General features: G+C 47.5%; 1 protein-coding gene across 2 annotated transcripts in view; it reads left to right on the top strand.

Annotated features, from left to right (window-relative positions):
* The window catches only part of LOC126518594 (transcriptional adapter 1-like), a 146,042-nt gene that overhangs the window by 100,500 nt on the left and 19,784 nt on the right, over positions 1 to 25,758 (top strand). For both annotated transcript variants that reach the window (XM_055064925.2, XM_050168368.3), the window contains exon 8: positions 19,311 to 19,470. In XM_055064925.2, coding sequence (XP_054920900.2) covers positions 19,311 to 19,470 — 160 coding nt within the window. The remainder of the gene's footprint in view (positions 1 to 19,310; positions 19,471 to 25,758) is intronic.

The following is a 25,758-nucleotide window of genomic DNA, read 5'->3' as shown; positions in this document are numbered from 1 at the left end:
GGCGGCATATGAATAGGGTACACTTCTAACGTATCAGTGTAAACGTGGCCACTATCATTGCCGCTCGTGATTTGTTGCGTGCCCACGAGTGCAGAAGAGAAGAATCGAAAGGCGCCCTTTATGTTGTTGTTGACCAAACCAATTATGAAGCCTACAAATACATGTAATATAGCCGAGGCAAGTTTGGTTGTAGCTTTTTTTTTCATGGAAGTGCCGAAAGGGATGAAAGGAATGAAATGGGGCACCTGCTTAAGAATGTTGGCTGCGTGCAGACCACTTGGTATGTCTTCAAGAGTCGTTCGCATACCATTCGACAGATGGTAAGCGCGATCATCATTAGCTAGACTTGGCACACGACATATCACTGCGACAAGTTCAGGGTGCGATCATCACACGGGAAAGAAAAAAAATTGAATTTTGACGACAAAATTCAGGGGTGTGATCATTCCGCGAGTGCAATCATTACGCGAGTAAATACAGTATTTCAGAAGCACTGCAAGTGCTGGCCGGCACTGGAAAAGACATTACTCTGTTTAACATGCTTCCTGGGACCACTGCCGGTCGTTGGTCAGATAACAGTGCCGATACAATCGGGTTCAACTGTTGTAACGAGCGCTCTAATAGTTGTTGGATGTCACGGACCACTGCTCTGTGGTCGGAACACGATAGAAGCATTACACATGGTGGGTGTGTCCTTTTGGGACACTGGAAACACCTTGAGGGTAAATGCGGTTCGAGAGAACGGCAAGGTAAATCCTCTGCTCGAGGAAATTTCGGATCTTTTTGAGAAGAAGCTTGGCTGTTGCAAGGGCCCACCTGTGAAACTGCACCTCAAGGAAGGAGCCCGCCCACGTTTCTGTAAAGCGCGAACAGTGCTTTATGCTATGCTCTCCAAAGTTTCAGCCGAGATCGACCGTCTTATACAAGACGGAGTGCTTTCACTGGTAAGCGTTTCGGAATGGGCAACTCCAGTAGTTCCGGTGGCAAAGAACAGAGATATATGGTTGTGCGGCGACTTCAAGTTGACTGTCTGTGGTATCCGTAACTTCTGGTTTCGGTTTTGGGTCTTTACATCAGGGCGCCACTCAGCACCAAACGCTGTAAGTGCCTCCTGTAAGTTGCCTCCTCAGAAATAAAGATTCATTCTTCGTCTGGTCCCCGACTGGAGCAGTCCGGCTCTTTTCTTGCGGCGCTGCGCGCCCCGGCCGTTTAGGCCCCGGCCGTTTCGGACCCATCCGTCCGGCCACCCCGTCGAAGCTACAACAAACTGGCGACGAGGATGGGATCAACGGCGTGGCGGGCAGTCGCATCGAGCGGCCGGCCAACGTGACGTCCGGCCCGAACTCTGCGAAGCCACTGGAGAACTCGCACCCCATTGTTACCGATGTGGTTCACCTCGCCACATCGCATCCGATCCAGCCTGTCCGGCAATGCACGTTACCTGCCGTGCGTGCGGAAAAGTGGGACATTACGCTTCGGTTTGCCGTTCGAGGAACCGAACGCAGCGACAGCCTCCTGCTCGAACGCAGCTTGTTTCCGTTACCGCTGATACAGAATCAGCCTCTACAGTCCCGTTTGTGGTTACAATTCAAGCACCGAATTTCTGTCCGGCAACAATTCGCGCCGAAGTCCTCATTGCGAATACTACACTCAAGTTGCTCGTGGACACAGGAGCTACAGTGTCGCTGATGAACAGCTCCCTATACGAAGAACATTTCAAGGTTTTTCCATTATCTCCTTCAAGTCTTCGACTCAAGAATTATTCGCAGCAAGAAATTCTGCATTCAGGACGTTTCTCCGTGCTCGTCAAGTATCGCAACAACGCTGCAGTAGTGACATTTCACGTCACGAACCAAGGCACTTCTCTTCTGGGCTTAGATGCCATTCAAGCTTTGGGCATTGACATTCAAGGGTCTTCGCTCTCAGGTATCAGGACTTCCAGCTGACCCAAGCGTTCAGCCTCTGTCTCTTCTGCACAACGCTCCAACAGAGTTCGCCCATCTGTTCTCGGGACAATTGGAACTTGTAAAGGGCTTCGTCCACGACGTTCATCTCCGACCTTCAATGCAACCAGTCTCAGCGAAACTGCGTCCTCTACCTCTGGTTCTTCGGGAGCAAGTCTCTGCCGAGCTGCAACGCCTGGTATTTCAGAAGCACTGCAAGTGCTTGTGCAAGTGCAACCCGCATGTGCAACCCGTTGTTGCACTTGGAGCAGTATCCCTTGCCCAGAGTTGAAGACATGTTCGCGGCTCTTTCTGCAGGCGAAGTTTTCAAACCGCTGGACTTGCACAACGCCTACAATCAGCTGCCGCTGGATGCAGCAGCCAGAAAGACAGCGGTACTCAAAACACACCGGGGTCTTTACTGTTACGATAGTCTGGCATTTGGGATTGCTTCAACCCCTGCCATGTTCCAGTGACGCATGGAATCGGTTTTGAAGGCTTGCCGAATGTTTAAGTTTGCCTCGACGACATCATTGTGGCAGAAAAGGAAAACAACACCTCCATACTGCGGCATGTGTTTCAGCGGCTGCATGAACACAACTTGAAGTTTAACAACGCCAAATGCCGGTTTAGGTAAGCGCAAGTGTCATTTCTTGGGAATCGCATCAATGCTGAAGGTCTTCATCCTCTACTGGACAACCTTGAGGCTGTGCTAGCCACGCGGAAGCCAACATTGGTAAGCCAGCTGAAATCTTTCTTGGGCTTGGTTACATATTAAGTGAGATTCTTGCCCAACTTGTCAACTACGCTAGCTCCTTTATATGGCTTGCTGGCAAAGGGGATGCAATGGAAATAGGGGTCGTCTCAAGACAGAGCGTATCAAGAAGTAAAGACTGCCTTGTGTCAAGCTGAATTTCTTGTGCACTATGACCCACAAAAGCCCCTGGAGTGCGATGCGCCGTCGGTCGGCTTGGGCACAGTACTGTCCCATCGTATCAATGGCGACGATTGTCTGATAGCCTTTCTCTCAAGAACACTGGCAGAGCACAGTTACTCTCAACTGGAAAAGGAAGTGCTTGCACCAGCTTTCAGTGTGACATAATTTCGAGACTCTCTTTTTGGTAATAAATTTTCTTTGATAACAGATCATAAGTGATTGATGGGGCTGTTTCATCTCGACAAACCCATTCCGCATATGGCGGTGGCTAGGATACACCGATGGGCACTGCTTTTATTGGCGTATCAGTATGACATAGACTATCGGAAAGGATTGCTGAATGCAAACGCCGATGCCTTGAGCCGTTTACCTCTGCCAGAACGTGGACGGCCTGGTGAAGATGATCCTGTAGAATATGTGCTGCATGCGCAAACCTTGACAGATTTTTCTCTTTGTGCACAGCAGTTGGCAGACAGCACCAGCGATGACGTCCTTCTCTGACAAGTGAAGACATGGATTCTACGCGGCTGGCCAAACTAACTTAGACCGGAGCAACAGTGTTTTCAGCAGTACTTCACCTGCAGACATGAACTTACTGTGAGTAATGGACTAATCTACTGGGGTCATCGTGTTGTCTTGGCTGAAGATGTCCGGTCAATTATTCTGCAGGAACTTGACCCATAAGGCATGATGGCAGTGAAGCGCCTGGTGCGAACAATGTTTTGGTATCCTGGATTGGACCGCGACAAAGAGAATCTGGTACAAAGCTGCCATCAATGTGTGCAGTGTTGGCCCATGCCAGTGGGACAGGTCCCCTTAAGCTGGCTGAAGACCAACGAACGTTGGTCTTGCCTGCATGTAGACTATGCTGGTCTGGTTGAAGGTCACATGATCTTGGTGGTAGCGAATACAGAAACGAAATGGATGGAGGCAGTACCCCTTAAAACAGCAAGTGCAGAAACCACAGTGGAAGTTCTGTGGGGGATCTTCGTGCATTCTAGCCTGCCACACACAGTCGTTTCTGACAATGGGCCACAATTTAACAGTGCAGTGACTGAAAGATACTTCAAAGATAACCATGTGCGTCATGTTAACTCCAGTCCATGTTACCCTCAGTCAAACGGATTGGCGGAACGTGCTGTGTGCACCATTAAAGAGGGAATCAAGAAAAGCTGGAAGTCTACTCAGTCAGATTAACAAGTTCTTGCTGCGTTACAGGACGACGCAGACTCGAGAAGGGAAATCGCCTGCCAAGATGTTGCTCGGTTTTCAACCAAGGCCTGGTCTAAGTGCGCATTTTCCAGAAGAGGAGGTGGCACCACCCCCGGCACCGACACCGCACTTGCTTCCTCCGAGAGCACCTGTTTAGTCACGACAGTACAATCAAGTCGGCTAGAGATGGTTACCCGGCACGGTGACGTCAACAAGAGGTAGGTGCTTGGTTATGGTGGACACCGCAGGAGGAGTGCAGTGCCGTCATGTGGACCAAGTGCGACCACGGAATGCCGTGGCAGAGTTAAAACAGGAACTCGGCACAACTCGGCCTTCAGACACACCTCACAAAGTGAGAGACCTTCAGACGACCAAGCCTCGCAGCGTGACCAACCCTCATCAGGAGAAGACACCGAACTGCCACCGGACGTATCGCTTGGTACAGCCCGGTCTCCCAATGAGCCAACCTCAAGAGAACCGACAGCCTTGGGACTTTCCAGGCGCTCTACGTGCACAAGAAGACCTCCCGATAGACTAGGCTTCTAAGGGAAAGGAAGTGCCGTGTCGCGTCATTGGAAGCCCGTTCATCGCACGAAGTGCGCATGCTCAACCAAGTGTGCAGTGCATAAAAGCAGCCACACTATCTGTAATAAACCATTCTTTGGCTTGCGCCTACAGCGTGTGTTGCTGTCACTCACGTTACGACATTTAGTACAAAGTCTTAAATGTGCACAGTGACGATAATGCTGCCCCAGTTACGCTGAACTGCGTCATGAGGTGATCACTACTATGTCCTGCCATATTTTGGCAAAATATCATAAATCTGTGCCCACGCTGTGCTGGAAGAGTTACTCTGGCTGTCGATGATGGACCTATGTTCTGAAATCTCCACACCACGGAAAGCGATGTGGCATGTGCCAGCAGCTGAGTTGGCTCGACGATAGGTAGAGCCAAACCTGGCCCAGCCTGGATCATGCCACTGTTTCTTTTATGGGCTCTTGTGTGCAGATTGCTTTTTTTTCAGTCCCTTCAGCTCCTTCAAAGTCACTGGGGGTCCGCTGGGCCACCGTGTGCGAGTTGCTTAGGCAATGGGACAGTTTTGCTTCCAGTCAGTTTTCATGCGGCAGCATGCATTCGTACTGGCGCCAAATCAAACTGCCACTTTTGTTGGCAAGGCGATTTCACAACTTATGGGGCCCCTCACCCGGCCACATAGCGAATTTCGGTTATACACTGGAAGTTGTTAATAAACAATTGCAACAATTTTTCAAATCGGTTCATTAATAGCTGAGATAGATATATTTCCATGCCACAAACCCATGATTTCAGGAGGCGAGTTCCACTGCCAAGAGAGGCACTCTCTCCAGTTGCCCCGTCTAGCCTCCGCAAGAGAAATTCCTTCCCTGCGTTCTCTCATACCGGATCTTAAGGATTGCGTCACGGCCCCGGCCTTCGTTTTTTGTTGCCTCGCTTTTGTGCTGCGCGGCGCACTTCTGCTAACGGCGTTGTGTGCAAGCCCTTGCGTTTGTCTCGTTTCACGCAGGACATTATTTTGCATGCTGTGCATGAGGGATCCTGACTAGTGGTGTAAGTCAGTGCTACGTGAATACTGAGGCAGACACAAGCGGTTCATAGAGCATGATTGTGTGCTGGAACATGGTAGAAAACGGCATAGTTTTGGTGTCAGTGCGCGCGACTGCACGACATGGGGAACAAGCAGGTGAAACGGAAGTACATCTCTCTTGCTGCGATGCCAAGTACATAAAACATATACATGCGGACATTCTGTTTGCGTGTTTTATTATTTCTCTAAACCTTAATTCGTCTATCAGTGCAACAGATTACACAAATAACAGATGTTGCCCTGAATAATTCTCGAACTCACATGCCACTGTCAGCATTGTCATAGCACAGACATGTACGTAGGCATATACATCACTTCTCTGGCTGGGAGTGCGGCGCCCGCGAGGCGAAGGGCAAACGGCATTTGGTTCAAAATTTCAGCTCTTTTTGTAGTGTGTAGCGATGCAATACTTAGCAGACACGATCGTTAGTGCGCATTGTATGCATGGCGCTTATCAGCTCAAAATGGCCAGACCTGGTGAGGGGCCCTTTAAGGAACGCCGTACAGGCGGTACTAGGATTTTCGTCAACTCTGCACCAAACTACAACTTTCACTGCTAGATGCCGACAAAGCGGTGCTCATTAGGCCTAAGTCACGGAGGAAGAATATTTGGGCATTGAAACTCCAGTCAGTGCGTGCGTGCGCAGGTGACCAGATAAAGTCACAGAAGTAGCGTGCGCCAATGGAGGCACATGCAGGGGGCACATACGAGGGGGTGCATGCCCGAGCAGCCCGGGCGGGCAGCTCAGGTGCACTCTCTTCGGCGGCACCCGTGTCTTCCGCTCAAAGCAGACGATAAGCAGACGACACAGTCGTTAGCTTCAGCAGGCACGCCGCAACATTGTGTTTCCTGCGGTGATTCCTGGAGACGGCCGTTAGCTCACATAGAGAGGTTACGTCTGCCAGAAGCACTTCACGAGCAACATGATGAGATGGGATAAATACTACGGTGAGCTTAGGGGCAAGGTAATCCTGGACCACCCGAAAGAAACGTGGACTGTGCCCAGAGGTTGTTCCTTGCATCTTACTTCCATCTCCAGCATCTTCGACATCCCTGAAAAAGAAGGGGACTTCCCAGGAAAAATCAAATATCAAATAGTCATCAAATATCAGTCATGCTACCGTTGAAAGATCAAGAATGAGTGTGTACGACAAGCCAGGAACATCAACGGCGGTGAACGTCAGCAATGTTCGCACAGTGTGTGAGGCCCATGAGCTTGAAGAAAATCAGCTCGGTCACATGCTCGAAGAAATTGAAAGCATGTTTGCCTTCGCCGAATGCCAGCAGCGGTTACACCCATCTAATCAAAGTCATCACATGGGTGTCAAACAATAGCTCTGCGTACAACCGGAAGCTACTGGCCATATTATAGTGGTCATCGAATCAGTGCATTTTATTTTTTACTGTGCTTAAATGGTTGAAGCACAGCACCATTCGCTGTCCAGGCTACCAGTGCTAAAGAGGCGCGCGTGAGTGCCCTCACTAGAAATTGTGCCAGGCATGTGGCCGAATGCGAGCAACACAAGCGACTGGTTGCCTTGACAACCAAAATGGCGGTAATTCCTTTCTCGGCCACCAGGTACTGCCAGCATGATAGTTGCTCCGCAGGCTTGTGACTTTTTGTGGTCGCCGCAAACAGCGGAATTTCCACTCCTAAATGTTTCTTGCTCCGTGGCCTAGCTGCATAGCCTGCACCAGTAGACCTGACCAGTAAGTTCTTCAGCGATCAGTCATCAGATTAATGCACATGGCTAGGCTGGCAGTTGTATAAGCCAACATAGGGTCCCTGGGCGATCTACCGTCCACTACTGTGAGCACCTACCAAGATTGTGCGCTTACTGGATGGCATACACTTGCCCTATGCAGAAATCTCCAAACATGCAACACAGCCTGACGGTGTCAGTCAAGGTTGCACACACCTATCTGCCCTTTGCGATGACCTGTGACCGCAGGGCATGAGCGAATGAAACATACTTCCCGCAGTCTCTGCCATCCCACCATTTTATATTCAGTAAGCAGAATTTTTCGATCTGAGCAGCCTCTAGAAAAGTAAGAGTCCCTCCTCCGGCAATGCTGAGAACTGAGAGCTATGTCGATAGCCCGCCTCGCAAATTGTGAAAGCCACTCATCATTCTGCTTTCACAGGAGTGAGTGTAACTGCGGTTAACCACCTACATTGGGGCCTTTTCAACCACATTTAAAAATAAAAAGCTGGTGCAATAAGTTCGAATTGTTGTACAGACATTTCTTATATTTGCACCGCATTTTCCCCCAAGTACACGCCTACGTCATGGCTGGCTAGTCCCCATCGTCGTCGTTCTGTCCGTAGACGAGCCAAGTCAACAAAGGCGAAGGCAACGCCACTTTTCTGCTCACTACAAACGAAGGCTTATCGACACATTGTAAGTTAGGAAAAACGTATAATAAAAAGTATACTGCGTTTCAGTACTAATAAAAAGACGAAGGCGTACACTAGAAGATCATGTGGTAGACCTCTTATGCAGCTTCATGTTTTTGCTGCGTGGGACACCAAAGGTCATTTTTCGCGACTTTTAGTGATGAATTAATAATATGAATCCACGTTTAATGAAAAAAGCGTGGCTCGTTTTAGCCACTGATATAATTCCATCAGCGGGGAATCGTTTCTATTCATATTCTGAGCAGTTGTCTGTCCCTTTAAAAAAAAAAGTGTGGCCCTTACATGAGTATATATAATATTAGTTTATGCATTAGGGCTATGAGAAAAAAGAACATGTAACAATATTTTATGACCGCATGTCAGATACATTGATTGAAGTATTGCCTTCTGGACTGTGTTTTCCATGCAGACGGAGCTTAGCATTTGCGTTGCCAAGTTCACCTTAAACAAACGGTGCTGAGATGGGGTGAAAAGCTTGCCTATGCGAGTTGAAATCTTCCGCCGTTACTGCGCAGCGCGTCTTGCCCGCCTGGACATTGCGAAAGCCACGGAAAGCATTGCGAGTTGGGGCAGCGCGCCACTCGCAACGTGATGCCCGTATCGAGCCGCCTGCAGCAGGGAACGGTGGCGCATTTGGATTATCGTCTACTAAAAGTGTGCAGTATGTTACCAATGGCACTAAGCACCACGCGCTGTAAAACAGATAGGTGAAGATGCTTACTACAATAGGTTTGGCTGCGATAGCTGTGAATAGCTGTGATAACTGTGAACGACCTGGGCGGAGATTTGCTGGCGCCGGAATAAGAAACTGCGCATCGTAATTTTTCATGCGAGACAGGCAGCTATATGCTGTTCTCATTTGCGCGTGCTTCATGCCTTTTCTTGTTCATGTAGGATCTAGCGGCCGGAAAACTTATATGATCGCAGTCTGCAGCAGGGAACGACGGCGCATTTTGGTTTTTTTGGTTACCGCCTGTTAAAAGCGTGCACTACTCCTCCGGTGGCACCACACGCTGTTAAGCAGATAGACGAAGATGTTTATCGCAATTGAATTGGCGGTCATGGTTGTGAATGCGCGTGCAACGACCCTGGTGAAGATTTGCTGGTACTGAAATGAGAAACTGAGTATGCGCCGGTATTTTCACGTGAGACTGACGGGCGAGTATTGCGGTGAAGCTGCTGCGGCGGGCAGCCATATACTGTTCTCTATCGTGCGCGCCTCACGCATTTTCTTGTTTACATGGGATCTAGCAGCCAGAAAACGTATCATACGATCGCAGTTTGGCAACGTACTGAACGTCGGTGCCAAAAAATAAGATTTTTCGGGATCGTATGGACCGGTAAAAAATGAGTAACTCTATTGGGTAATTTTTGTGTTCTCGATTGTGAACGTTGGTGCCAGGAAAACGTACGTAACGGGTAGTAGTAAGCTTCACCTAATTAAGCCATAGTTAGTTTCTGGCCCTCCACAACCAAAGCATAACAAATTGATGTTCTATTCTGTTGACTCAGGATAGGACACACATATGGCACCCATGGCTTTGTGCTGACTGGCAATGAACCTCTAACGTGTGGTAGATGTGGTGAGAGGCTGACCGTTCTCCACGCTCTCCTGGAGTTTTGGGAAGCATAAGCTGAGAGAAAGGAATACTTTAGCATACAGGCGGTACATCCCTCTCGATCCCGTAATGTTCCTTGGTGCAGAACCGTTTTTTATCACCAAAGCAGGCCTAGGTTTCTTGAATGATGTTGTAATGCTTGTTATTAGCCTAAGAAACTCATAGTGCATCCTCTTGCTAGAGGATGCTGCTATGATAGTAGTGTTTGGATAGCATATGCCTCCAGCTCTGTGTTTCAGGGGTTTTGTTGAGGCAGTAGTACTTCTCGCAAATGTTTACCTCTGACATATTTTAATATATCATTCTTTCACAATATATCTTTCGTGTTCATAGCACACCTCATTAGTCATTGCCAGATCTTATTACATATAGATATTACGTACTTCACAGTGACTGTTTTCAGACCCTTTACAGCCATGTCACACCTACTTCTCGTAAGCTGTTGTTCCACTGTGAACTCATTAACACTGGCCTGGTATTCTTTGGCCATACTTGGCCCTTGTGCCACAAAAAAAACCACATTCATAATCATTGTACAAGCTTCCACCATAATGGCAACATACCTCACGAAGCAGATGATCTGTTACAATCAACTGTGGGTGCTCAGGCCGGTTCACCACAAGCCTGGAGCCACATCACCACTAAAAGACCACTCAAAGCATGCGGTTGTCCTCAGCGAGTTGCAGTGAGCGGGCTTGATGTGGCATCGGCTGCGCTACTCGGCAGATGCAGCTACATGCAACTGTAGTGGCTAACTGTAGTGTGTATACTGAGTATTGCACGACAGGGTGGAATGTGCGCTGGCGCTCCCGCCTGGCCATGCTATGTGCTGTGGACCGGCTTCCTCCTGTGCCTGCTTTACCGACAGATAGTAGCCGCATCCACGCATTTTGAAACATGATCAATAGCTAACTACGAAGTGATGTCTGCCAAGGCCAGGAGTGAGTGTGCACTTTCAAGTGTATGACTTCAAGTTTTGCGTCATTTAGGCTAGTGAGTGTGCAAAACTAAATTAGCGATGCCCTATGGCTATGGCACCGATAAGCAGTGTGGCCAAACTTTAGTTGCTACGTGGGCAACTGCAGACAACAGTCGGCTTGTTTCAGAAGTATGCAATTCTTATCAAAATTTGAAACAGATTTTTGTTTACTTCAGCCTATTCAGCAAACTGCGTCAATAAATATACACAGTAAAGGTAGAGAGAAGTGCATAGGTTGAAACACAATGCACTGTATGCCGACAGCGATCCAGAGGTGACCAGCGACCTTGGCAGTTCAGATTCAAATAGTGAGACCAATGAGTAGGCGAGCAACATGTTGTAAATAAAGGCGCATTTTTTATTCACATCACGCACATGTATTTACTATAAAGGCAAGGTTGTGATGGCAATTTGTTTATCTCCATAATGATACAAAAATTTGACTGCTGCAAAAAAAACTTTTTTTTTTTCTCTTCATAATAAACTCTCCCGCTAAATGTACGTCAACTATTTTCAGAAAAGGTGGGCTCATTATGCAAGTCAAAACAGCAGTGCGGACAATCCTCAAACCAGTCCCCCCAAACACCTGACGTACTCTCTGACTGCTTAAATTGTATGCCTGCTGGTTAGTGCATACCACTGTGGAGGCTAATTGTGCCGCCTTGACTTGCGGTGTGGCTGACACTGCGCTGTGCTGCAGAAGATCTTCCACCCTTTTTGGACTCTGCAGCAACCACGCTGCCAGTGATTCTGGCCTTGGCATGGTTGCAGTGATGCCCCTGTGTGTTCCAAGTGCACGGTGGCAGCCTCAGAACCAGCGTGTGCTCACATTTGACATAGTGGTGTTGAAGGCAAATCCAGTGCTGTTAATGCTCGGCGATCCCAGTGGGATGCCACCTTTTTGACCAGGGCTGGCCAAGTGCAGGCCACTGGTAGAAACGAATGGTTCATAGCGCTCATGCATGGCCAGGAGTAGCGCAGGCATTAAGACTGCTCCCATGAAGCACATGTGAAACACAGCCGGCAAATATTTACGCATGTAGCAAGCGTCCCAGCACAGGGATGGCGTGCATTTAGTAAGCATAATGCTACACAGAATTGGCACCTCACACCGCAGCTTAGAAAAAGCGGCACTCGGCAGAACAAACACGCATCAGCAAAAGCTGGACGAATTGACTGGCTGTCAGCTTTGCTGCTGTGCTGCCTGCCAAAGCTACAAAATAGAGTGGAATCTTGATAAATGGTAATCGCTTAAATGGAACTGCCTCTTAAATGGAACACCATTCTCATGGTTGGTTGTTTTTGTATTCATGCAAGTGTATTCAGCTTTGTCTCTCAGTAAATGGAACTCCTGATGAACAGAATCAATTTCCCTGTTCCTCTGAGGTTCCATTTAAAGAGTCCACTGTACTGCTTGCCATTGCAAGTCACTCTTTCACGCAATCATGCAAATGAGCTGGGGTTGTTTTTCACTGCTTTGGAAAAAGTAAGAAACCTCTATTGGATATTTTAAATACCATTTTCTGTGGCAGCACATGTTTTTGTCAACAGGGACGTGCGCATTGAGATACAAATTTGTGCTCGTTAGTGTGCATGTTTTAGTGCATAGTTATGCCATGTTCCCACGCTGTTTCATTCATAAGGTTTCACTGCAATGTGCATATTCGTCAAATGTCCATGTTGCTTTCCATATATAGTGAAATTAAAGTCTGGTTCAATAACAATGGCTGTGTAGTGCGAGTGCGATCTGTCGCTGAGTGTGAATTGTTTTTTGCAGAGGTCATGTTTGGTGGTGTGTGATGCATGCCCACAGGGAAACACAAGACTGACCATGTGTGGGCATAGAGGGATGAAGCTGCCCAGAGGGCAATATGGTAGCGCGATGGTGCTGATCATAGTAGCTGTGTTCCAGTACCTGTCGTAAATGGCCTAAGTCGACAGCAGGCATTTTAAGTGTTGTTGACGAAGCTGTCAGTTTTGTGAAGATAGCATCCAAGTCAAAAACGATGCAAGCTACTTTGCTGCCCAAACAATATGGGACTGAGCAGAAGGCTTGAAAACTCTATAGAAAGGTTGTCTGAGCATAAGAAAACATAGTTTCTCTTTCCTGTGTGCTTTGTAAGCTACATTGTGTTTTTTCTAAGTTTGCATGCACGAAGAGTTAAAATACAGAAATGATACATCCTTTTCTTGGCTTCTTTATTGTCGTCACGAGGTGGTGTCACATTACAGGGACGTCTTCCAGACTCCTAGATCCATTATTGCAGATCTAAGCTGTCTTCTTAGCTAGCTCTCTACGTAGACTGCCTCCAATTCTGGCCAGGATTGGAACACACCTAGTGGTGACAGCAACAAAAGTGGCAGGTGCCTGTGTTTTACAATATCACCAGGCTGATAAATGTTCCTCTACTTCTTGTAGGCCCCGCGATGGGCATTTGCAGCACCACATGCGAGTACTGATTTTTGTAGGGGATTACCAAGCAAAAATGGCAGCATGCATTATCCATAGGGCGATGCCATGTTGTTTGGAATTAAAGAAAGGAGCCAAATTCAAATCATTAGTTGTCACCATTTGGTTATTATATTTTCGGATGTCACTCTGTAGCAGCAGGCAGACACAGAAGCGCACAAGTAAACCCGTAAGTAATTCCTCATTTGTTTCATTTCATGTGACAGGACACATTTACAGCAACACATGTGTACACCTTTGCAAGCACTTCAAAGAGTTTTTGTAGTAATAACTCACTCTCCTCGTGTAAGAAAAGCAAGAGCCATGACTTACAGAAGGATACAGAAGTGTAAGCAGTTATACAATGACTAGGGTTTGATGTATGGACCTGTATCGTTTATACATTTTTGTTGACGTTGGCCAAATAAAAAGATAGATGCAGTGGAAATGCAGTGCACACTGCATGCTATGTGTTATTAACTTGAAATGAGTTGGGACTAGAGATCACATGTAGGCACCGTAACACAAATTTTTGGTGATGACATCTTTATACAGTAGAAAATTTGGGTACATGTACCTATCACAGACTATTTTTTTAGCAGACATCTTTGGTTTCCCCATTTTTCAAAGTGAGAAGCATACAATATAAAGACACTGAAAATGAACATAAGTTCACGAACACAATCGCATTGAAGTTCGGAAAGTACCCGTCGTGGGAGGACAACTAAGAAGTGCGTACTTGCACATACACGTCATACATGATAATAGAGATCACCGAGTACAAGAAACAGTACGAGCAAACAAAGAGCACAGGCAAACTTAGGTGTGCCCCCTTGGACAACACAGATGGGTGGCTCATTCGCTCCGAGTTCGAGTCGAGACAGCTCTGTGGCCGTCATGGATTGAAGAATGTGCATAATGCACGTTCATAATGTGCATAATGCACGTTCATTTACATTGCAAGAATGTAGGGAATTCCTCCTGTGAGATACTACTTGTGAACTATTTACCTAACAAACATGTAAGGAAAGACATTTTTCGCGTAAGAGCCAGATTCGCATGAGAGGATTGAAACCTGTGTAGAAGATAAAGCAAGGCAATAAAGCTACTTGGTAACATAATCCTTAAACCGTACAGGGGGTTGTTTGTGATGTGTGTACCTACGAAGGACTGGTTGTAGAGTAGGATCAGAGGAATTGTCACTCGTACAGGAACTGAAATGTGTGTCGGTGTCCTGAGTGCCTTCAGGCGCTGTGTCTTGGGAAGGAGTGTCGTACGGAAGCTCAGGAGATCCTTCTGTATGGGGTGAACCCGGTCGCGGAGTTGAAACAGGCAGTTGTAATGAATTTTTTTTAGGCTTGTAGCGCAGCTCAGAACGAGCAAAGAAGAAAAGTGAAAGGTGTAATGGAAAGGAACGGAGAACAGGGTGGGCGCTAACTTCTAATTGATGGTTTATTTTGTGACTCAGAAGGCTACTTACATACTCAGCGAACCATGTGACATGAAGAGACAACAAACAAAACCAAGCAACAAAAGCAAAAGTAACCATGTGAAAAAGCATATTCAGACAGCCTGTGGCAGCAGTCCGAGATACGCCAATTCATTGCTTAATAATGATAATGAAGGTGAGCTTACATGTGCATGGCCAAGACTTATGATAGCTTTTGCTTCAATGATTTCTCTTGTAAGCTGATTATAACTACAACCTAGAATGACACATTCTTCTAAAGCAGGTTCGCAACCACACATTTTGCAGTGCTGCACAAGAAACCCTCCAGCTGTAATACAATTCTTAGCATGGTAACAATGTTCGCGCAGCCTATCATTCAGACATTGGCCAGTCTGACCGACGTAGCATCTTCTGCACTTGAGTGGAAAACAATAAACAACACAATGTGTGCAATCAACAAACTTATTTTTATGATTCTTATCACAGCTAGGAGGAGCCTCCTTATTTGGATTAGTGAGCTTGCAAATCCTCATAAGCTTGTTAGGGGCAGGAAACACCACACGAATATTCACTCGCTTGGCGATTTCCTTCAGATTATGTGAGACGGTGTGGATATACGGGATAATGCTTGTCCTACCCCGAGTAGTTGTAGGATTATCTTTGTGCCGCTTTCCTTTTCTAAACTCTCTTAGAATCCGTTCAGCTACTGACACTTGTAAGGACATGGGAAAACCAGTCTGCGAAAGCCGTTCGCACTGAGAAGCAAAGCTAGACAAAACGGTATGGTGGCACAATTTTTGCAAAGCATTATTTAGTCAAAGCCAGTCGAGACATCGCAGTCAATTGCTACCGATGTGGTTCACCTTACCACATTGCATCCGATCCAGACTGTCCGGCCATGCACGTTACCTGCCATGCGTGTGGAAAAGTGGGACATTACGCTACAGTTTGCTGTTCGAGGAACCGAACGCATTGACAGTCCCCTGCTCGAGCGCAGCTTGTTTCCGCTACCGCTGATACAGAATCAGCCACTACAGTCCCATCTGTGCTTACAATTCAAGCACCGAATTCCCATCTGGAAATAATTGACGTCGAAGTCCTCATTGCGAATACTACACTTAAGTTGGTCGTGGATACAGAAGCTGCGGTGTCGCTGATGAACAGCTCCCTGTACGAATAACATTTCAAGGGTTTCCCCTTATCTCCTTCAGTCTTCGACTCAAGAATTATTTTCAGCAAGGAATTTTGCATTCAGGACATTTCTCCGTGCTCATCAAGTACCGCAACAAGGCTGCATCAGTCACATTTCACGTCACGAACCAGGGCACTTCTCTTCTGGGCTTAGACGCTGTTCAAGCTTTGGGCATTGACATTCAAGGGTCTTCGCTTACATGTCAACAAGTATCAGGAGTTCCATCTGACCTCAGTGTTCAGCTTACGTCTCTACCACACAACGCTCCAACACAGTTTGCCCATCTGTTCTGGGACTTGTAAAGGGCTTCATCCACGACGTTCGTCTTCGAGCGTCAGTGCAACCAGTCTCAGCAAAGCTGCGTCCTCTACCCTCGGTTCTCCATGAGCAAGTTTTCGCTGAACCGCAATGGCTGGAATCAGCTAATATCATCAAACGAGTCTCAGCGTCCAAGTGGATTTCCTCACTCATCGTGGTTTGGAAGAAAGACAATTCCCTTCGACTTTGTGTCAATCTCAGGGACCCCAACAAGGTGATCGAGATCAACGCCTTCTTACTAACGAGGGCTGACAAACTGTTGCATCGACTCGCTGGTGCTACTGTCTTCAGTAAGTTGGACTTAAAGTCCGCTTATCATCAGGTTTTATTGTCCGAGAGAAGCTGTGAGCTTACTACAGTCATGATTTTGGCTTCTAGCGCGAAGTGAAACACGGACACAGGAAGGAGCAGACAGGACGAGCGCTCGTCCTGTCTGCTCCTTTCTGTGTCCGTGTTTCACTTCGCGCTAGAAGCCAAAATCATGTTACCGTACCAACTCGCCCAACTGTCTATCCTTTTGCATTACTACAGTCATCCCTCACAACGGTCTTTTTCGCTTTAAGCATGTGTGTTTCGGATTGGCATCTGCACCTTCTGCTTTTCAGCAAATAATATCATTTGTTTTAAAAGATTGTCCAGGCACCTTGTGCTAGCTTGATGATGTTCTTGTGTAGGGTCACACTCAATGTGACCACGATAGAAACTTGCAAACTGTCCTGTCCAGAATTAATAATGCAGGCATGCAGCTTAACCACAAGTGTGTATTCAGTGTCCCAGAACGAACTTTCCTAGGACATCAAATTTCCGTAAACGGCATTTCGCCGATGGATAGCAAAATCCAGGCAATCGTGGAGGCACCCCAGCCTAATGACAAAAAGGCTCTTCATTCATTTCCGGGCCTCGTGGGATATTACGAAAAGCCTGCAGTATGCCGAAGTATGCCGCAGTATGTCTGGGCGCCATGTTGGCCAGCCTCCCCAGGTCGTGACTTTCCGCAATGCCGTTGAGCGCCATCTTAAATCCGCTGGGTCAAGGGAGAAGGGTGGCAGGGACCGCCATCTTGCGCACCCAGGCAAGGAAGGTGGTGGCTGTCGATGCCATCTTGGCATTGCGTGAGACGCAATGGACAGACGAGCTGTTCAAAACTTGAAGTTCTTTGTCAACTTGCTCCATGCTTCGTCCGATTTTCTCGGCTTTCTTAAGTGTGAGGGACGATCCTTCGTAGAGTAATCTTTCTTGTATTCTTGCTGATGCGACGCCTTGCAAGATTTGGTCGCAAAAGGACTCGTCGTGCCAAGCACCAAACGCACAAGCAGGCGCTAGCCTTTGTAATGCGGGGACGAAGTCCTGGAAGTTTTCCCCGGATTGTTGTTTTCTGTTCCTGAAGATAATACTATGTACCAGGGGATTGGTATTTTCTTCATAATGTCGGTCGAAGATGCAAAGAATGTCTTTGAATGTTGCAGTTGTCAGGTCCGTTTGTGGTACCAGGTTGTAGTAGAGACGCTGACCCTCGGAGCCTAAGTTACTGAGTAAAATGGCTTTCTTCCTCTCGTCTTGTAGTGCCTCGCATCCAGTCGCCTGGAAAAATGTGCAAAAAGGATGTTTCCAAGTGAGCCACAGTACTGAAGGAGTACCGGGTGTTGCAAGGAAAGGCGGCATGGGCGGTGCGAATACCACGCTAGGCACTGGGAACAAAGACAGGGGAGTTGAGGTTGATGGAGCAGAAGTAGACGTAGTTGTAGCGTCTTGCATGCCGAAAGCTATGTAGAAGCAGTAGCAGAATGCCAGAGGCAAGCAGCAGCAGAATAAACGGTTTACCTCGTCGCCAGTTTGTAGTAGTTTCGACGGGGTGGCAGGACGGGAGACCTGCGGCATGAGGCCTAACGGCCGGGCGCAATGCGCCGCAATAGAATAGCTGGACTGCTCAAGTCGTGAACCAGACAAAGAATGCCTTTATTCTGGTGAGGGGAAAGGAAATACATCAGGGTACACTTACAGCATTAGGCATGGAGTGGCGCCAATCGTCATAACCATTAGAAACCGAAGCTGTGTACCGTAACAGAATATCACAGAAGTGACATGTGTTCAATGCATTCGCTGTCTTGTAAGCTCCACCAAGACACACTCCCACTAAAGTGGTCACTATTAGGTCCACCATATGGGTCGGGTGCTTGCATGCTGAATTGTCAAGTTCAGTCATATTTTAGTATTGAAATAACAAAAGTTTGGGCCCATAGATATCATGGACACTGGCTGGGGGGAAATTCGGCTGGAATCAAATTAACGGAAGTCTACTATACTAGAATTATTCAAAGTTGCATGGCGAGGCATGAAATTGACATTTACTGATGCTGTTGTGGCTGCAAAACTGCCTTGTCTACAGCATATAGGTACACAAGCTGCCACCACTATCTGCTGCATTATCTCGCTCTTCATGCGGATGCTACGTCACGGCATGAGCAGATGGCTTGGCAGGCGGTTGCCACTTGTTGCATCATTGCAAAGTTGGCAGCAGTAACCATGGTAACAGTAAAAAGAAAATTACCCGCCGTGGTTGCTCAGTGGCTATGGTGTTCGGCTGCTGATCACGAGGTCGCGGGATCGAATCCCGGCCACGGCGGCCGCATTTCGATGGGGGTGAAATGCGAAAACACCCGTGTGCTTAGATTTAGGTGCACGTTAAAGAACCCCAGGTGGTCGAAATTTCCGGAGTTCTCCACTACGGCGTGCCTCATAATGAGAAAGTGGTTTTGGCACGTAAAACCCCATAATTTTTTTTTTTAAAGAAAATTCAGATGGGGCATGTTGAATATTGACTGTTTGCTTTGATTTTCAATCCCAGAGGAACTTATCAAGCTGTGAGCTTTCATTTTTGCACAACTACTAGTTATATCGTCAAATAAAATAGTACACCTCCAGTCATTGGGATCATGTCGAGCAGGCCCAGTGGTAATCATTATCAAGCGTAGTTGGAATGGCACGAAAATTAAGAGCTTTACTGGCCTGGTATTGCATCAATAAAAGTACACTGCCACACAAATTGTATGACTGCTAAGTAGAAAAACGTTTTTGCAAGCAATAAAATTATTGAGGCAGCATTGTGTTTTGGCAATGATTATTTCAAATAGAAGAGTGACTTATGTGCATGATTTGTGCTGCTGCAGCCGAACCACAGCAGTGACACTGGCAGGGGAGCACCAGCCATGTGCGCCGCTGAGCTTGGATTGGGCCGAGAGCAGGGCAGCTCTGGAAGTGGCTGCTGACCCCTCGGAGCATCCGCCTCGTCAGCCGGTTTGCGCCGCTGATTTGCTGGAAACATTACAGGTGGGTTGCTCCATTGGTAGGCACGAAAGGCAGTGTCTACTGTGTTGACACCACGGACCCAAGCATATGGGGGTTGGACTTTCCTGCATTTAGCCATGCGTGACTTAGCCGTGGCTGGAGAAAAGAAGATCCTATGGGTTGAGTCATTGATAAATGTTTGAACCTTTAAGGCCCCCTCAGTGGAGGCAACACACCCCTTTGGGCTCGGCTTCACGTAGACTGTATCCCCAGACCGACCCACCCAGGAGAAATCAGTAGTTGCCTTTTCCTGTCCTCTTCCCCAATCTTCGTCTTTCTCTGTTTATTTTCAACCTTACCTGTCTTCTCTTCTTTCACTTCTGACTTTCCAGGCAGCAAGCGTTAACCTTGTGTGGGGTAACCAATCTTGGTTATAACAGATTTGGTTATAGTGGTTGTGCACAGCTTGCATTGGGAGGGAGGCCTTGTCTTACACAAATCCTGTCATGTCCCCTTGTTGTGCTCCACAGTGTGCAGCTGGCACTGCTGCCGAAATCAGTTAAAACTTTATGGCCTCATCATTCCCCTGACTGCGCCATCGCCCTCTTATAAAAAGAGGGCGCTGTCACCATGTGACCGATGTAGCTGTTGTGGGGATCGAGGTGCCTTCCCGCTCTTCGTACCCCAGCTCCTGCGTAGTGCTCGCACCACCGTAATGCTTGCGCCACTGTAATGGCAACATGGACACGGCTAACGTGTCGGAGCTAATTTCCTATCCAAACTATGCTTCTCCCTCCCTCTCAGGGTCGAGTCACTACGCGAGCAAGTGTCATCGGGATGCGCCATGATTGGCTTCCCGAGTGGCGGCCCCCAGGCGCCCCCTCCACCCGAGCTCTCTTCCACTGAGCGCTTCACTGCCGCGGGTAATGCTCATAGGCCCACAACGAGGTGGTTATATGGGACCTTTGTTCCCACGACTTCTCGTTCTCGCGCTTGGTGGACCGCTTCCCGGTTAGCCCTAGCGCAGCGGGCGCGTGTACTTGATTGGTCTTGCGGTGAGTGCCGTGACTGTCGCACTGTGCTGTAGCTTGGGTAAATAAGCCCGTATTTGTTGGGGATCGGACTCTGGAGTCTTCTCTGCTCTGTGTTGGAGAGTCGATGAATCCTGCCGTAGTGCCTTTGTGCGTTGTGGAGTGGAGGAGCGTCATGCCCTTTCCTGACCGTCGCTCATCGGGTGAGCCTTCTGCAAACCCATCTCCACATAACTGGCTCCCAACTCGGGTTTCAGCATGGCATCAGAGCAGGCCCTTTCACAGCCCTAGTTCCTGCTTAATCCCCTGGCTACGGAATTAATGTCCTTCGACGCAGATGACATCGCCTGTATGAGGTATGTTCGCCTTGGCAACCCTCTGCTTTCGGCCACCGGGAGCCATCCCTTCTTTGGACAGCCCTTTAGTGATTTCGACCGCTTGGATGTGTACACTAGTCCCCTAGCCATGCCAGTTTCAGGTTTCCTCTTCCCGCTTGCTGGCCCCTTTTTGTCCTGAGCGCAGTTGAGTACCAGTGTGTCCCGTGTCATAGCTACCCTGCTTAGGCGCTGGCACAAACTCGCTAACTGACCTCTCTCTGTCCTGAGCGCCTTTCTCAGACAAATTCACGCAGAGCAGGCTTAACGCTCTGCCATGGGCGCGAGCTTGCTAGCTGGCCTTCTTTGTCCTGAGCGCAATTCGATGTTAGGTGTACCGCAGTGGAGCCTCCCTGCCTCGCTGTTGGTGCAAAACTGCTCGCTGGCCTCTCCTTGACCCAAGTGCAGCTGGTAGGCAAGGTCGAGCGTGAGCCAACCTGCTCAGCCAACAATGGCACAGCTGAGCAACATTTTCGACGTGCGTGAGCCACCCCGCTCCGCCATCGATCCGTTCGCCGGTCGTGTGAGGCCTTATGCACCTGTCGGAGTGGCATCCCAGCTCTCCTCTGTGCCGTCTACTGGACTTTCAGGGTCAGGCGTGCATTTGGGAGAACAGGTGCAGGTGGGCCCGTCTCGGACCACTGCGCCTGGCCCAGAGCAAACGCCGCTGTACACCGCAGACGCATAGCTTCTCCAAGTCCTGATAGGAGTGGCGCACTCACAGCCTAGTGCTCTAAAGGGAGGCCTCCATTCCCCTCAGCCAGGCATGCCAAGTGGCCTATGGCTACATCTCCTGGAGTACGGCGGTTATTCGGACCGCATGAGTGCTACGGAGTACCTCGAGGCACTGCACCTTTATCAGCAGGCAATACGACTGGACGAAAGCGCGATGCTAGGCACTGTATTGCCTGTCTCGCCAACAGCCCACGTGGCACGGGGGTACCAACTTGTTGGCGACCAAGCTCATTCAATGGAGGAGTTTAGGACACGTTTTCCGCAGCAAATTCCTCCCTATGACTATGAGTGCTGCATGCATTGCGAGCTAGAGCTTCGCACCCAACAGACCAACTAATCTCTGCTCGAGTATGTCAGGGCTGTGCAGGAGCTCTACTTGCTGACCCCATGGCATCTGATGCCGAGAAGGTGGAGCAGGCCATTCGTCAAGCCCATCCAACCTTCGCCGCTTGCCTTCGGAGCGCCCGTTATCAGGACCTCAATGACTTGGCCTCCGATGCTAAGCGGATTCAGGGCGACATACTGGCAGTGAGTGTCTACCGCCCACCGCCACTGCCGTTTGCCTTTCTCGAACCTCGTTGTGCGTGGGCTGGTGGTGACTCGTCACCCCCTAATTCCCTGTAATAAGAGGTGGCCTTGGCCACGAGAGAGTACCGAGATGCGCCACCATATATAGTGAAATTAAAGTCTGGTTCAATAACAATGGCCGTGTGGTGTGAGCACAATCTGTTGCTTTATGACCGCACTCTCGGCCCATACTCGCACGCCCGGGCACGCTGCTCTAGCCCGAACGGCCAACAAGAATGCCAACCCTGTGCCCTGCATGCGAGGGAAAATCCGATCGCAGTGCCCCTCTGACTAGCAAACAGAAACCAGCTAGCGCTCGAGATGTGCCCAGGCCCCCTCAATCGGACTGAAGCGTTCTCTGCTACCATGGAGGAAGGAAAAAAACTGAGGAGAGGCCCTAGCCAGTTCACGCGCTAGGAGAAAAGTGTGGAAGAAGTGGCATGGTAGTTTCTCCTTATCTTTTTTTTTTGCTTTTTTTTTCTCTCTTTTGCTTTAGCGGCCATGTTCTCGGGCCACAATGGCAACTTTGTTATGGTTGCGTGCACAACACGTGTTGCTCCACTCAACATGTGTTGCTCACACTGTTGTAGCAAAGGCTTCGTGTGGGCATGTTAGCATTAGTCTCTGTGTTTTGTTACACTGTGTTATCTGGACCGTGCTCTCCCGTATGTTGCTGGTGAGCCGACGATGGTGGCTCAGTCTTGTGTGCGCAAAGGAGAAAAGCGGGGAGCAAGCGCGCCGCCTTCCGTTGCGCGTGATACATTGGGGGCAGTGGATGGAGTGGGGGCGGGATCTAGGATTCTGTGAATCTGTGATTGCGCAACATGTTTATTTGCCTTGTTTGACGCATTATATACAGTGACATTTTTCTTAGATACGTAGATTTATTGGAGACTTATACGTATATTTAAATATCTTGTTGCGAGGTTTTGTGTATACGTGCAGGGAACTTTCTTTCCAGTGACACTTTTTTGCCCTTTATCAAGCATTTGTATATTCCATTGTATCTTCGCATTCGCATTTCTAATGAACGAGGGAGAGTTAAATGAAAGTGAGCTTACCCACCCCGCGCAATAATGGTTCGGTTCATTATCTGCGAGGCATGCGCATAGCACACAGGCACCTTTCAATTACAAAAGTGGCATGCAGGTGTGAGGGTAAATGTACTTTAATGCTCTCATACACTGGATTGAACAAGATTGTGTGACGTAATGGACACTTCAAAAGTTGAACAGCGCGGTGCCGTGAGGTTTTTGACAGCTGAATGTGTTTCCCCAAAAGAAATTAGTCGCCGTATGGCTGCCGTGTACGTTGAACATTGCATTTCATTGGCCACTGTGAAGCGTTGGAGCAAACGGTTGAAAAAGGACATAAAAGTTGCAAAGACGATCCAAAATCGGGCCATAGCCATTGTGCAATCACCCCCAACACAACTGCAAAGGTTGATGAGCTGATCAGACAAGAACGGAGGATAAGCATCGATGAACTGGCAGAGCGTGTGAACCTCAGTCGTGGTTCCGTTCACAACATAATTCATGAACATCTCGGTTATCGGCTCTTGTGTGTGCAATGGATGTCCAAGATTTTGAACCACCGCCAGAAGAAGGTTCTGCGCTGCCTTGACTCATCTGATTCGGTATCACAATGAGGGTGACGAATTCTTGTCTGCAATTGTGATCGCGGACGAACCATGGTGCCACTACTACGAGCCTGAAACATGATGGCAAAGCTTACAGTGGAAACATTAGAATTCACCACCCCCAAAGAAAGCGAAGGCCGTCATTTCCGCCGGAAAGGTGTTGTTGACTATTTTTTTTCGATTGTCAGGGGCCGTTACTGATAGAATTTGCTAAAGCCGGAGAGACTATCAATCGTTTTCGATATTGTGAAACGCCGGATCGGCTGCGTGTCGCAATCAAGAAGAAACGACAGGAAAAATTGACGAATGGTGTTGGGCTGCTGAGCACGAGGTCGCGGAATCGAATCTCACACATGGCGGCCGCATTTAGATGGGGGCGAAATGCGAAAACCCCTGTGTACTTAGATTTAGGTGCACGTTAAAAAAACCCCAGGTGGTCAAAATTTCCCGAGTCCTCCACTACGGCGTGCCTCATAATCAGAAAGTGGTTTTGGCACGTAAAACCCCATAATTTAATTTTTAGGTGTTCCACGACAATGCCCGTCCCCACATAGCTGATGTGGTTAATACAAAACTGCAAAGTTCAAGTGGGAAACGCTGCAACATCCGCCATACAGCTGAGACCTGTCTCCTTGCGACTTCCACATTTTGGGAGAAATAAAAAAACAGCTGAAGGGAAATAGATTCGTGTCGGACGATGACGTGAGAGAGTCAGTTGCAGATTTGTTGAAGCAGTAACCTAAGAAGTTTTATGAGACTGGAATCACCCACCTCCTTAGTCAATGAAACAAATGTCTAAATGTTCATGGAGACTACTTTTAAATAAAGTACCCCGTTAGTCATATATTCGCATTAACTCACTTTCATTTGACTTGCCCTTGTATATTTTGCTGAACGACTTTATATAGGTGCTCTCTGCTGGGACAATAATTTTGGTGCAATTACTCACGATACACGACCGGTGAGAGCTGCTCCTGCTTAATACATTGGAACAAACGACAGCGTCATTGAGATTTTCCACTGGCCATTGCATATATAAAAGTATGTAAACACGGTTCTTGAATGACAGTGTCATTAACATATTTGTCCTCAAGTTGTTCGTCTCATGGCATTTACATTTTTCATAACAGTGGCATGCACTGCCTTGCTGGTTTCGAACTGATGTAGTTCTGAAGATCCTGTGATATTTTCTTTACTTATTAAATAGACAAAAACATGGAAGCATTGATATCAGTTACTTTGGGCACAATTTCTGGCACATACGAGTAAATCTTTTCACGAAAAAATACATATATTACTTGTTTTTACACTGCATAGTGTTCAAAAATTTGTTGGCAGCATCTTTGGCAATGGGAATGCAGTTATTATTCATGTATTTAATACCTTGACAAATTGTTTAAGAGGAAAAAATGCAGAAACGATTTTCTCAGATAACTGTTTGATCGCTTTTAATAAAATTTCTTGAATTTTAGAGAGAAATTTAAATACTAGTATCTGTTGGAAGCGGAATTTTGATTTATGGCTTGAATTTTGTTTAAAATATTTTAAAAATTTTGAAAGTGCGAAAAAAAATATCACCACGACGTTTACACACTAATAGCTCTTCATTAAAAACAGATATCACGCTTCTTCAAACGACATCTATTATAAGAGTCAAAGCGGACAAATTTGGTATGTCAATTTGTATAGAACGTGAATTGGTTCTGCAAAAGCCGTATTTCGATAATACTAAATTATTTGAGATTCTTTTGTAACATATCAATTTTGTCCGCTGTAGATGCACTATTAGATGCGATTCACAGAAATGTGATATTTTTTTTCATTGTTGAGTGAGAGTTTTAAACGTGATAGTTTTGTTTTCCGAAAATTAGCGAATTTTGCCAATTTTTAATAATAAATTGACAGCATAAATGAAAAATTCGAAACCAGAAGTCAGTAGAATTTAAGTTTTCCTTTAAACGCAACAAATCTCCTCAAATTTCGT

The sequence above is a fragment of the Dermacentor andersoni genome, chromosome 1 (genome assembly GCF_023375885.2).
Source record: "Dermacentor andersoni chromosome 1, qqDerAnde1_hic_scaffold, whole genome shotgun sequence".
Classification (NCBI taxonomy): Eukaryota; Metazoa; Arthropoda; class Arachnida; order Ixodida; family Ixodidae; genus Dermacentor; species Dermacentor andersoni.
The sequence above is the reverse complement of the archived record's forward strand: the minus strand, read 5'-3'. Positions and strand labels throughout refer to the sequence as shown.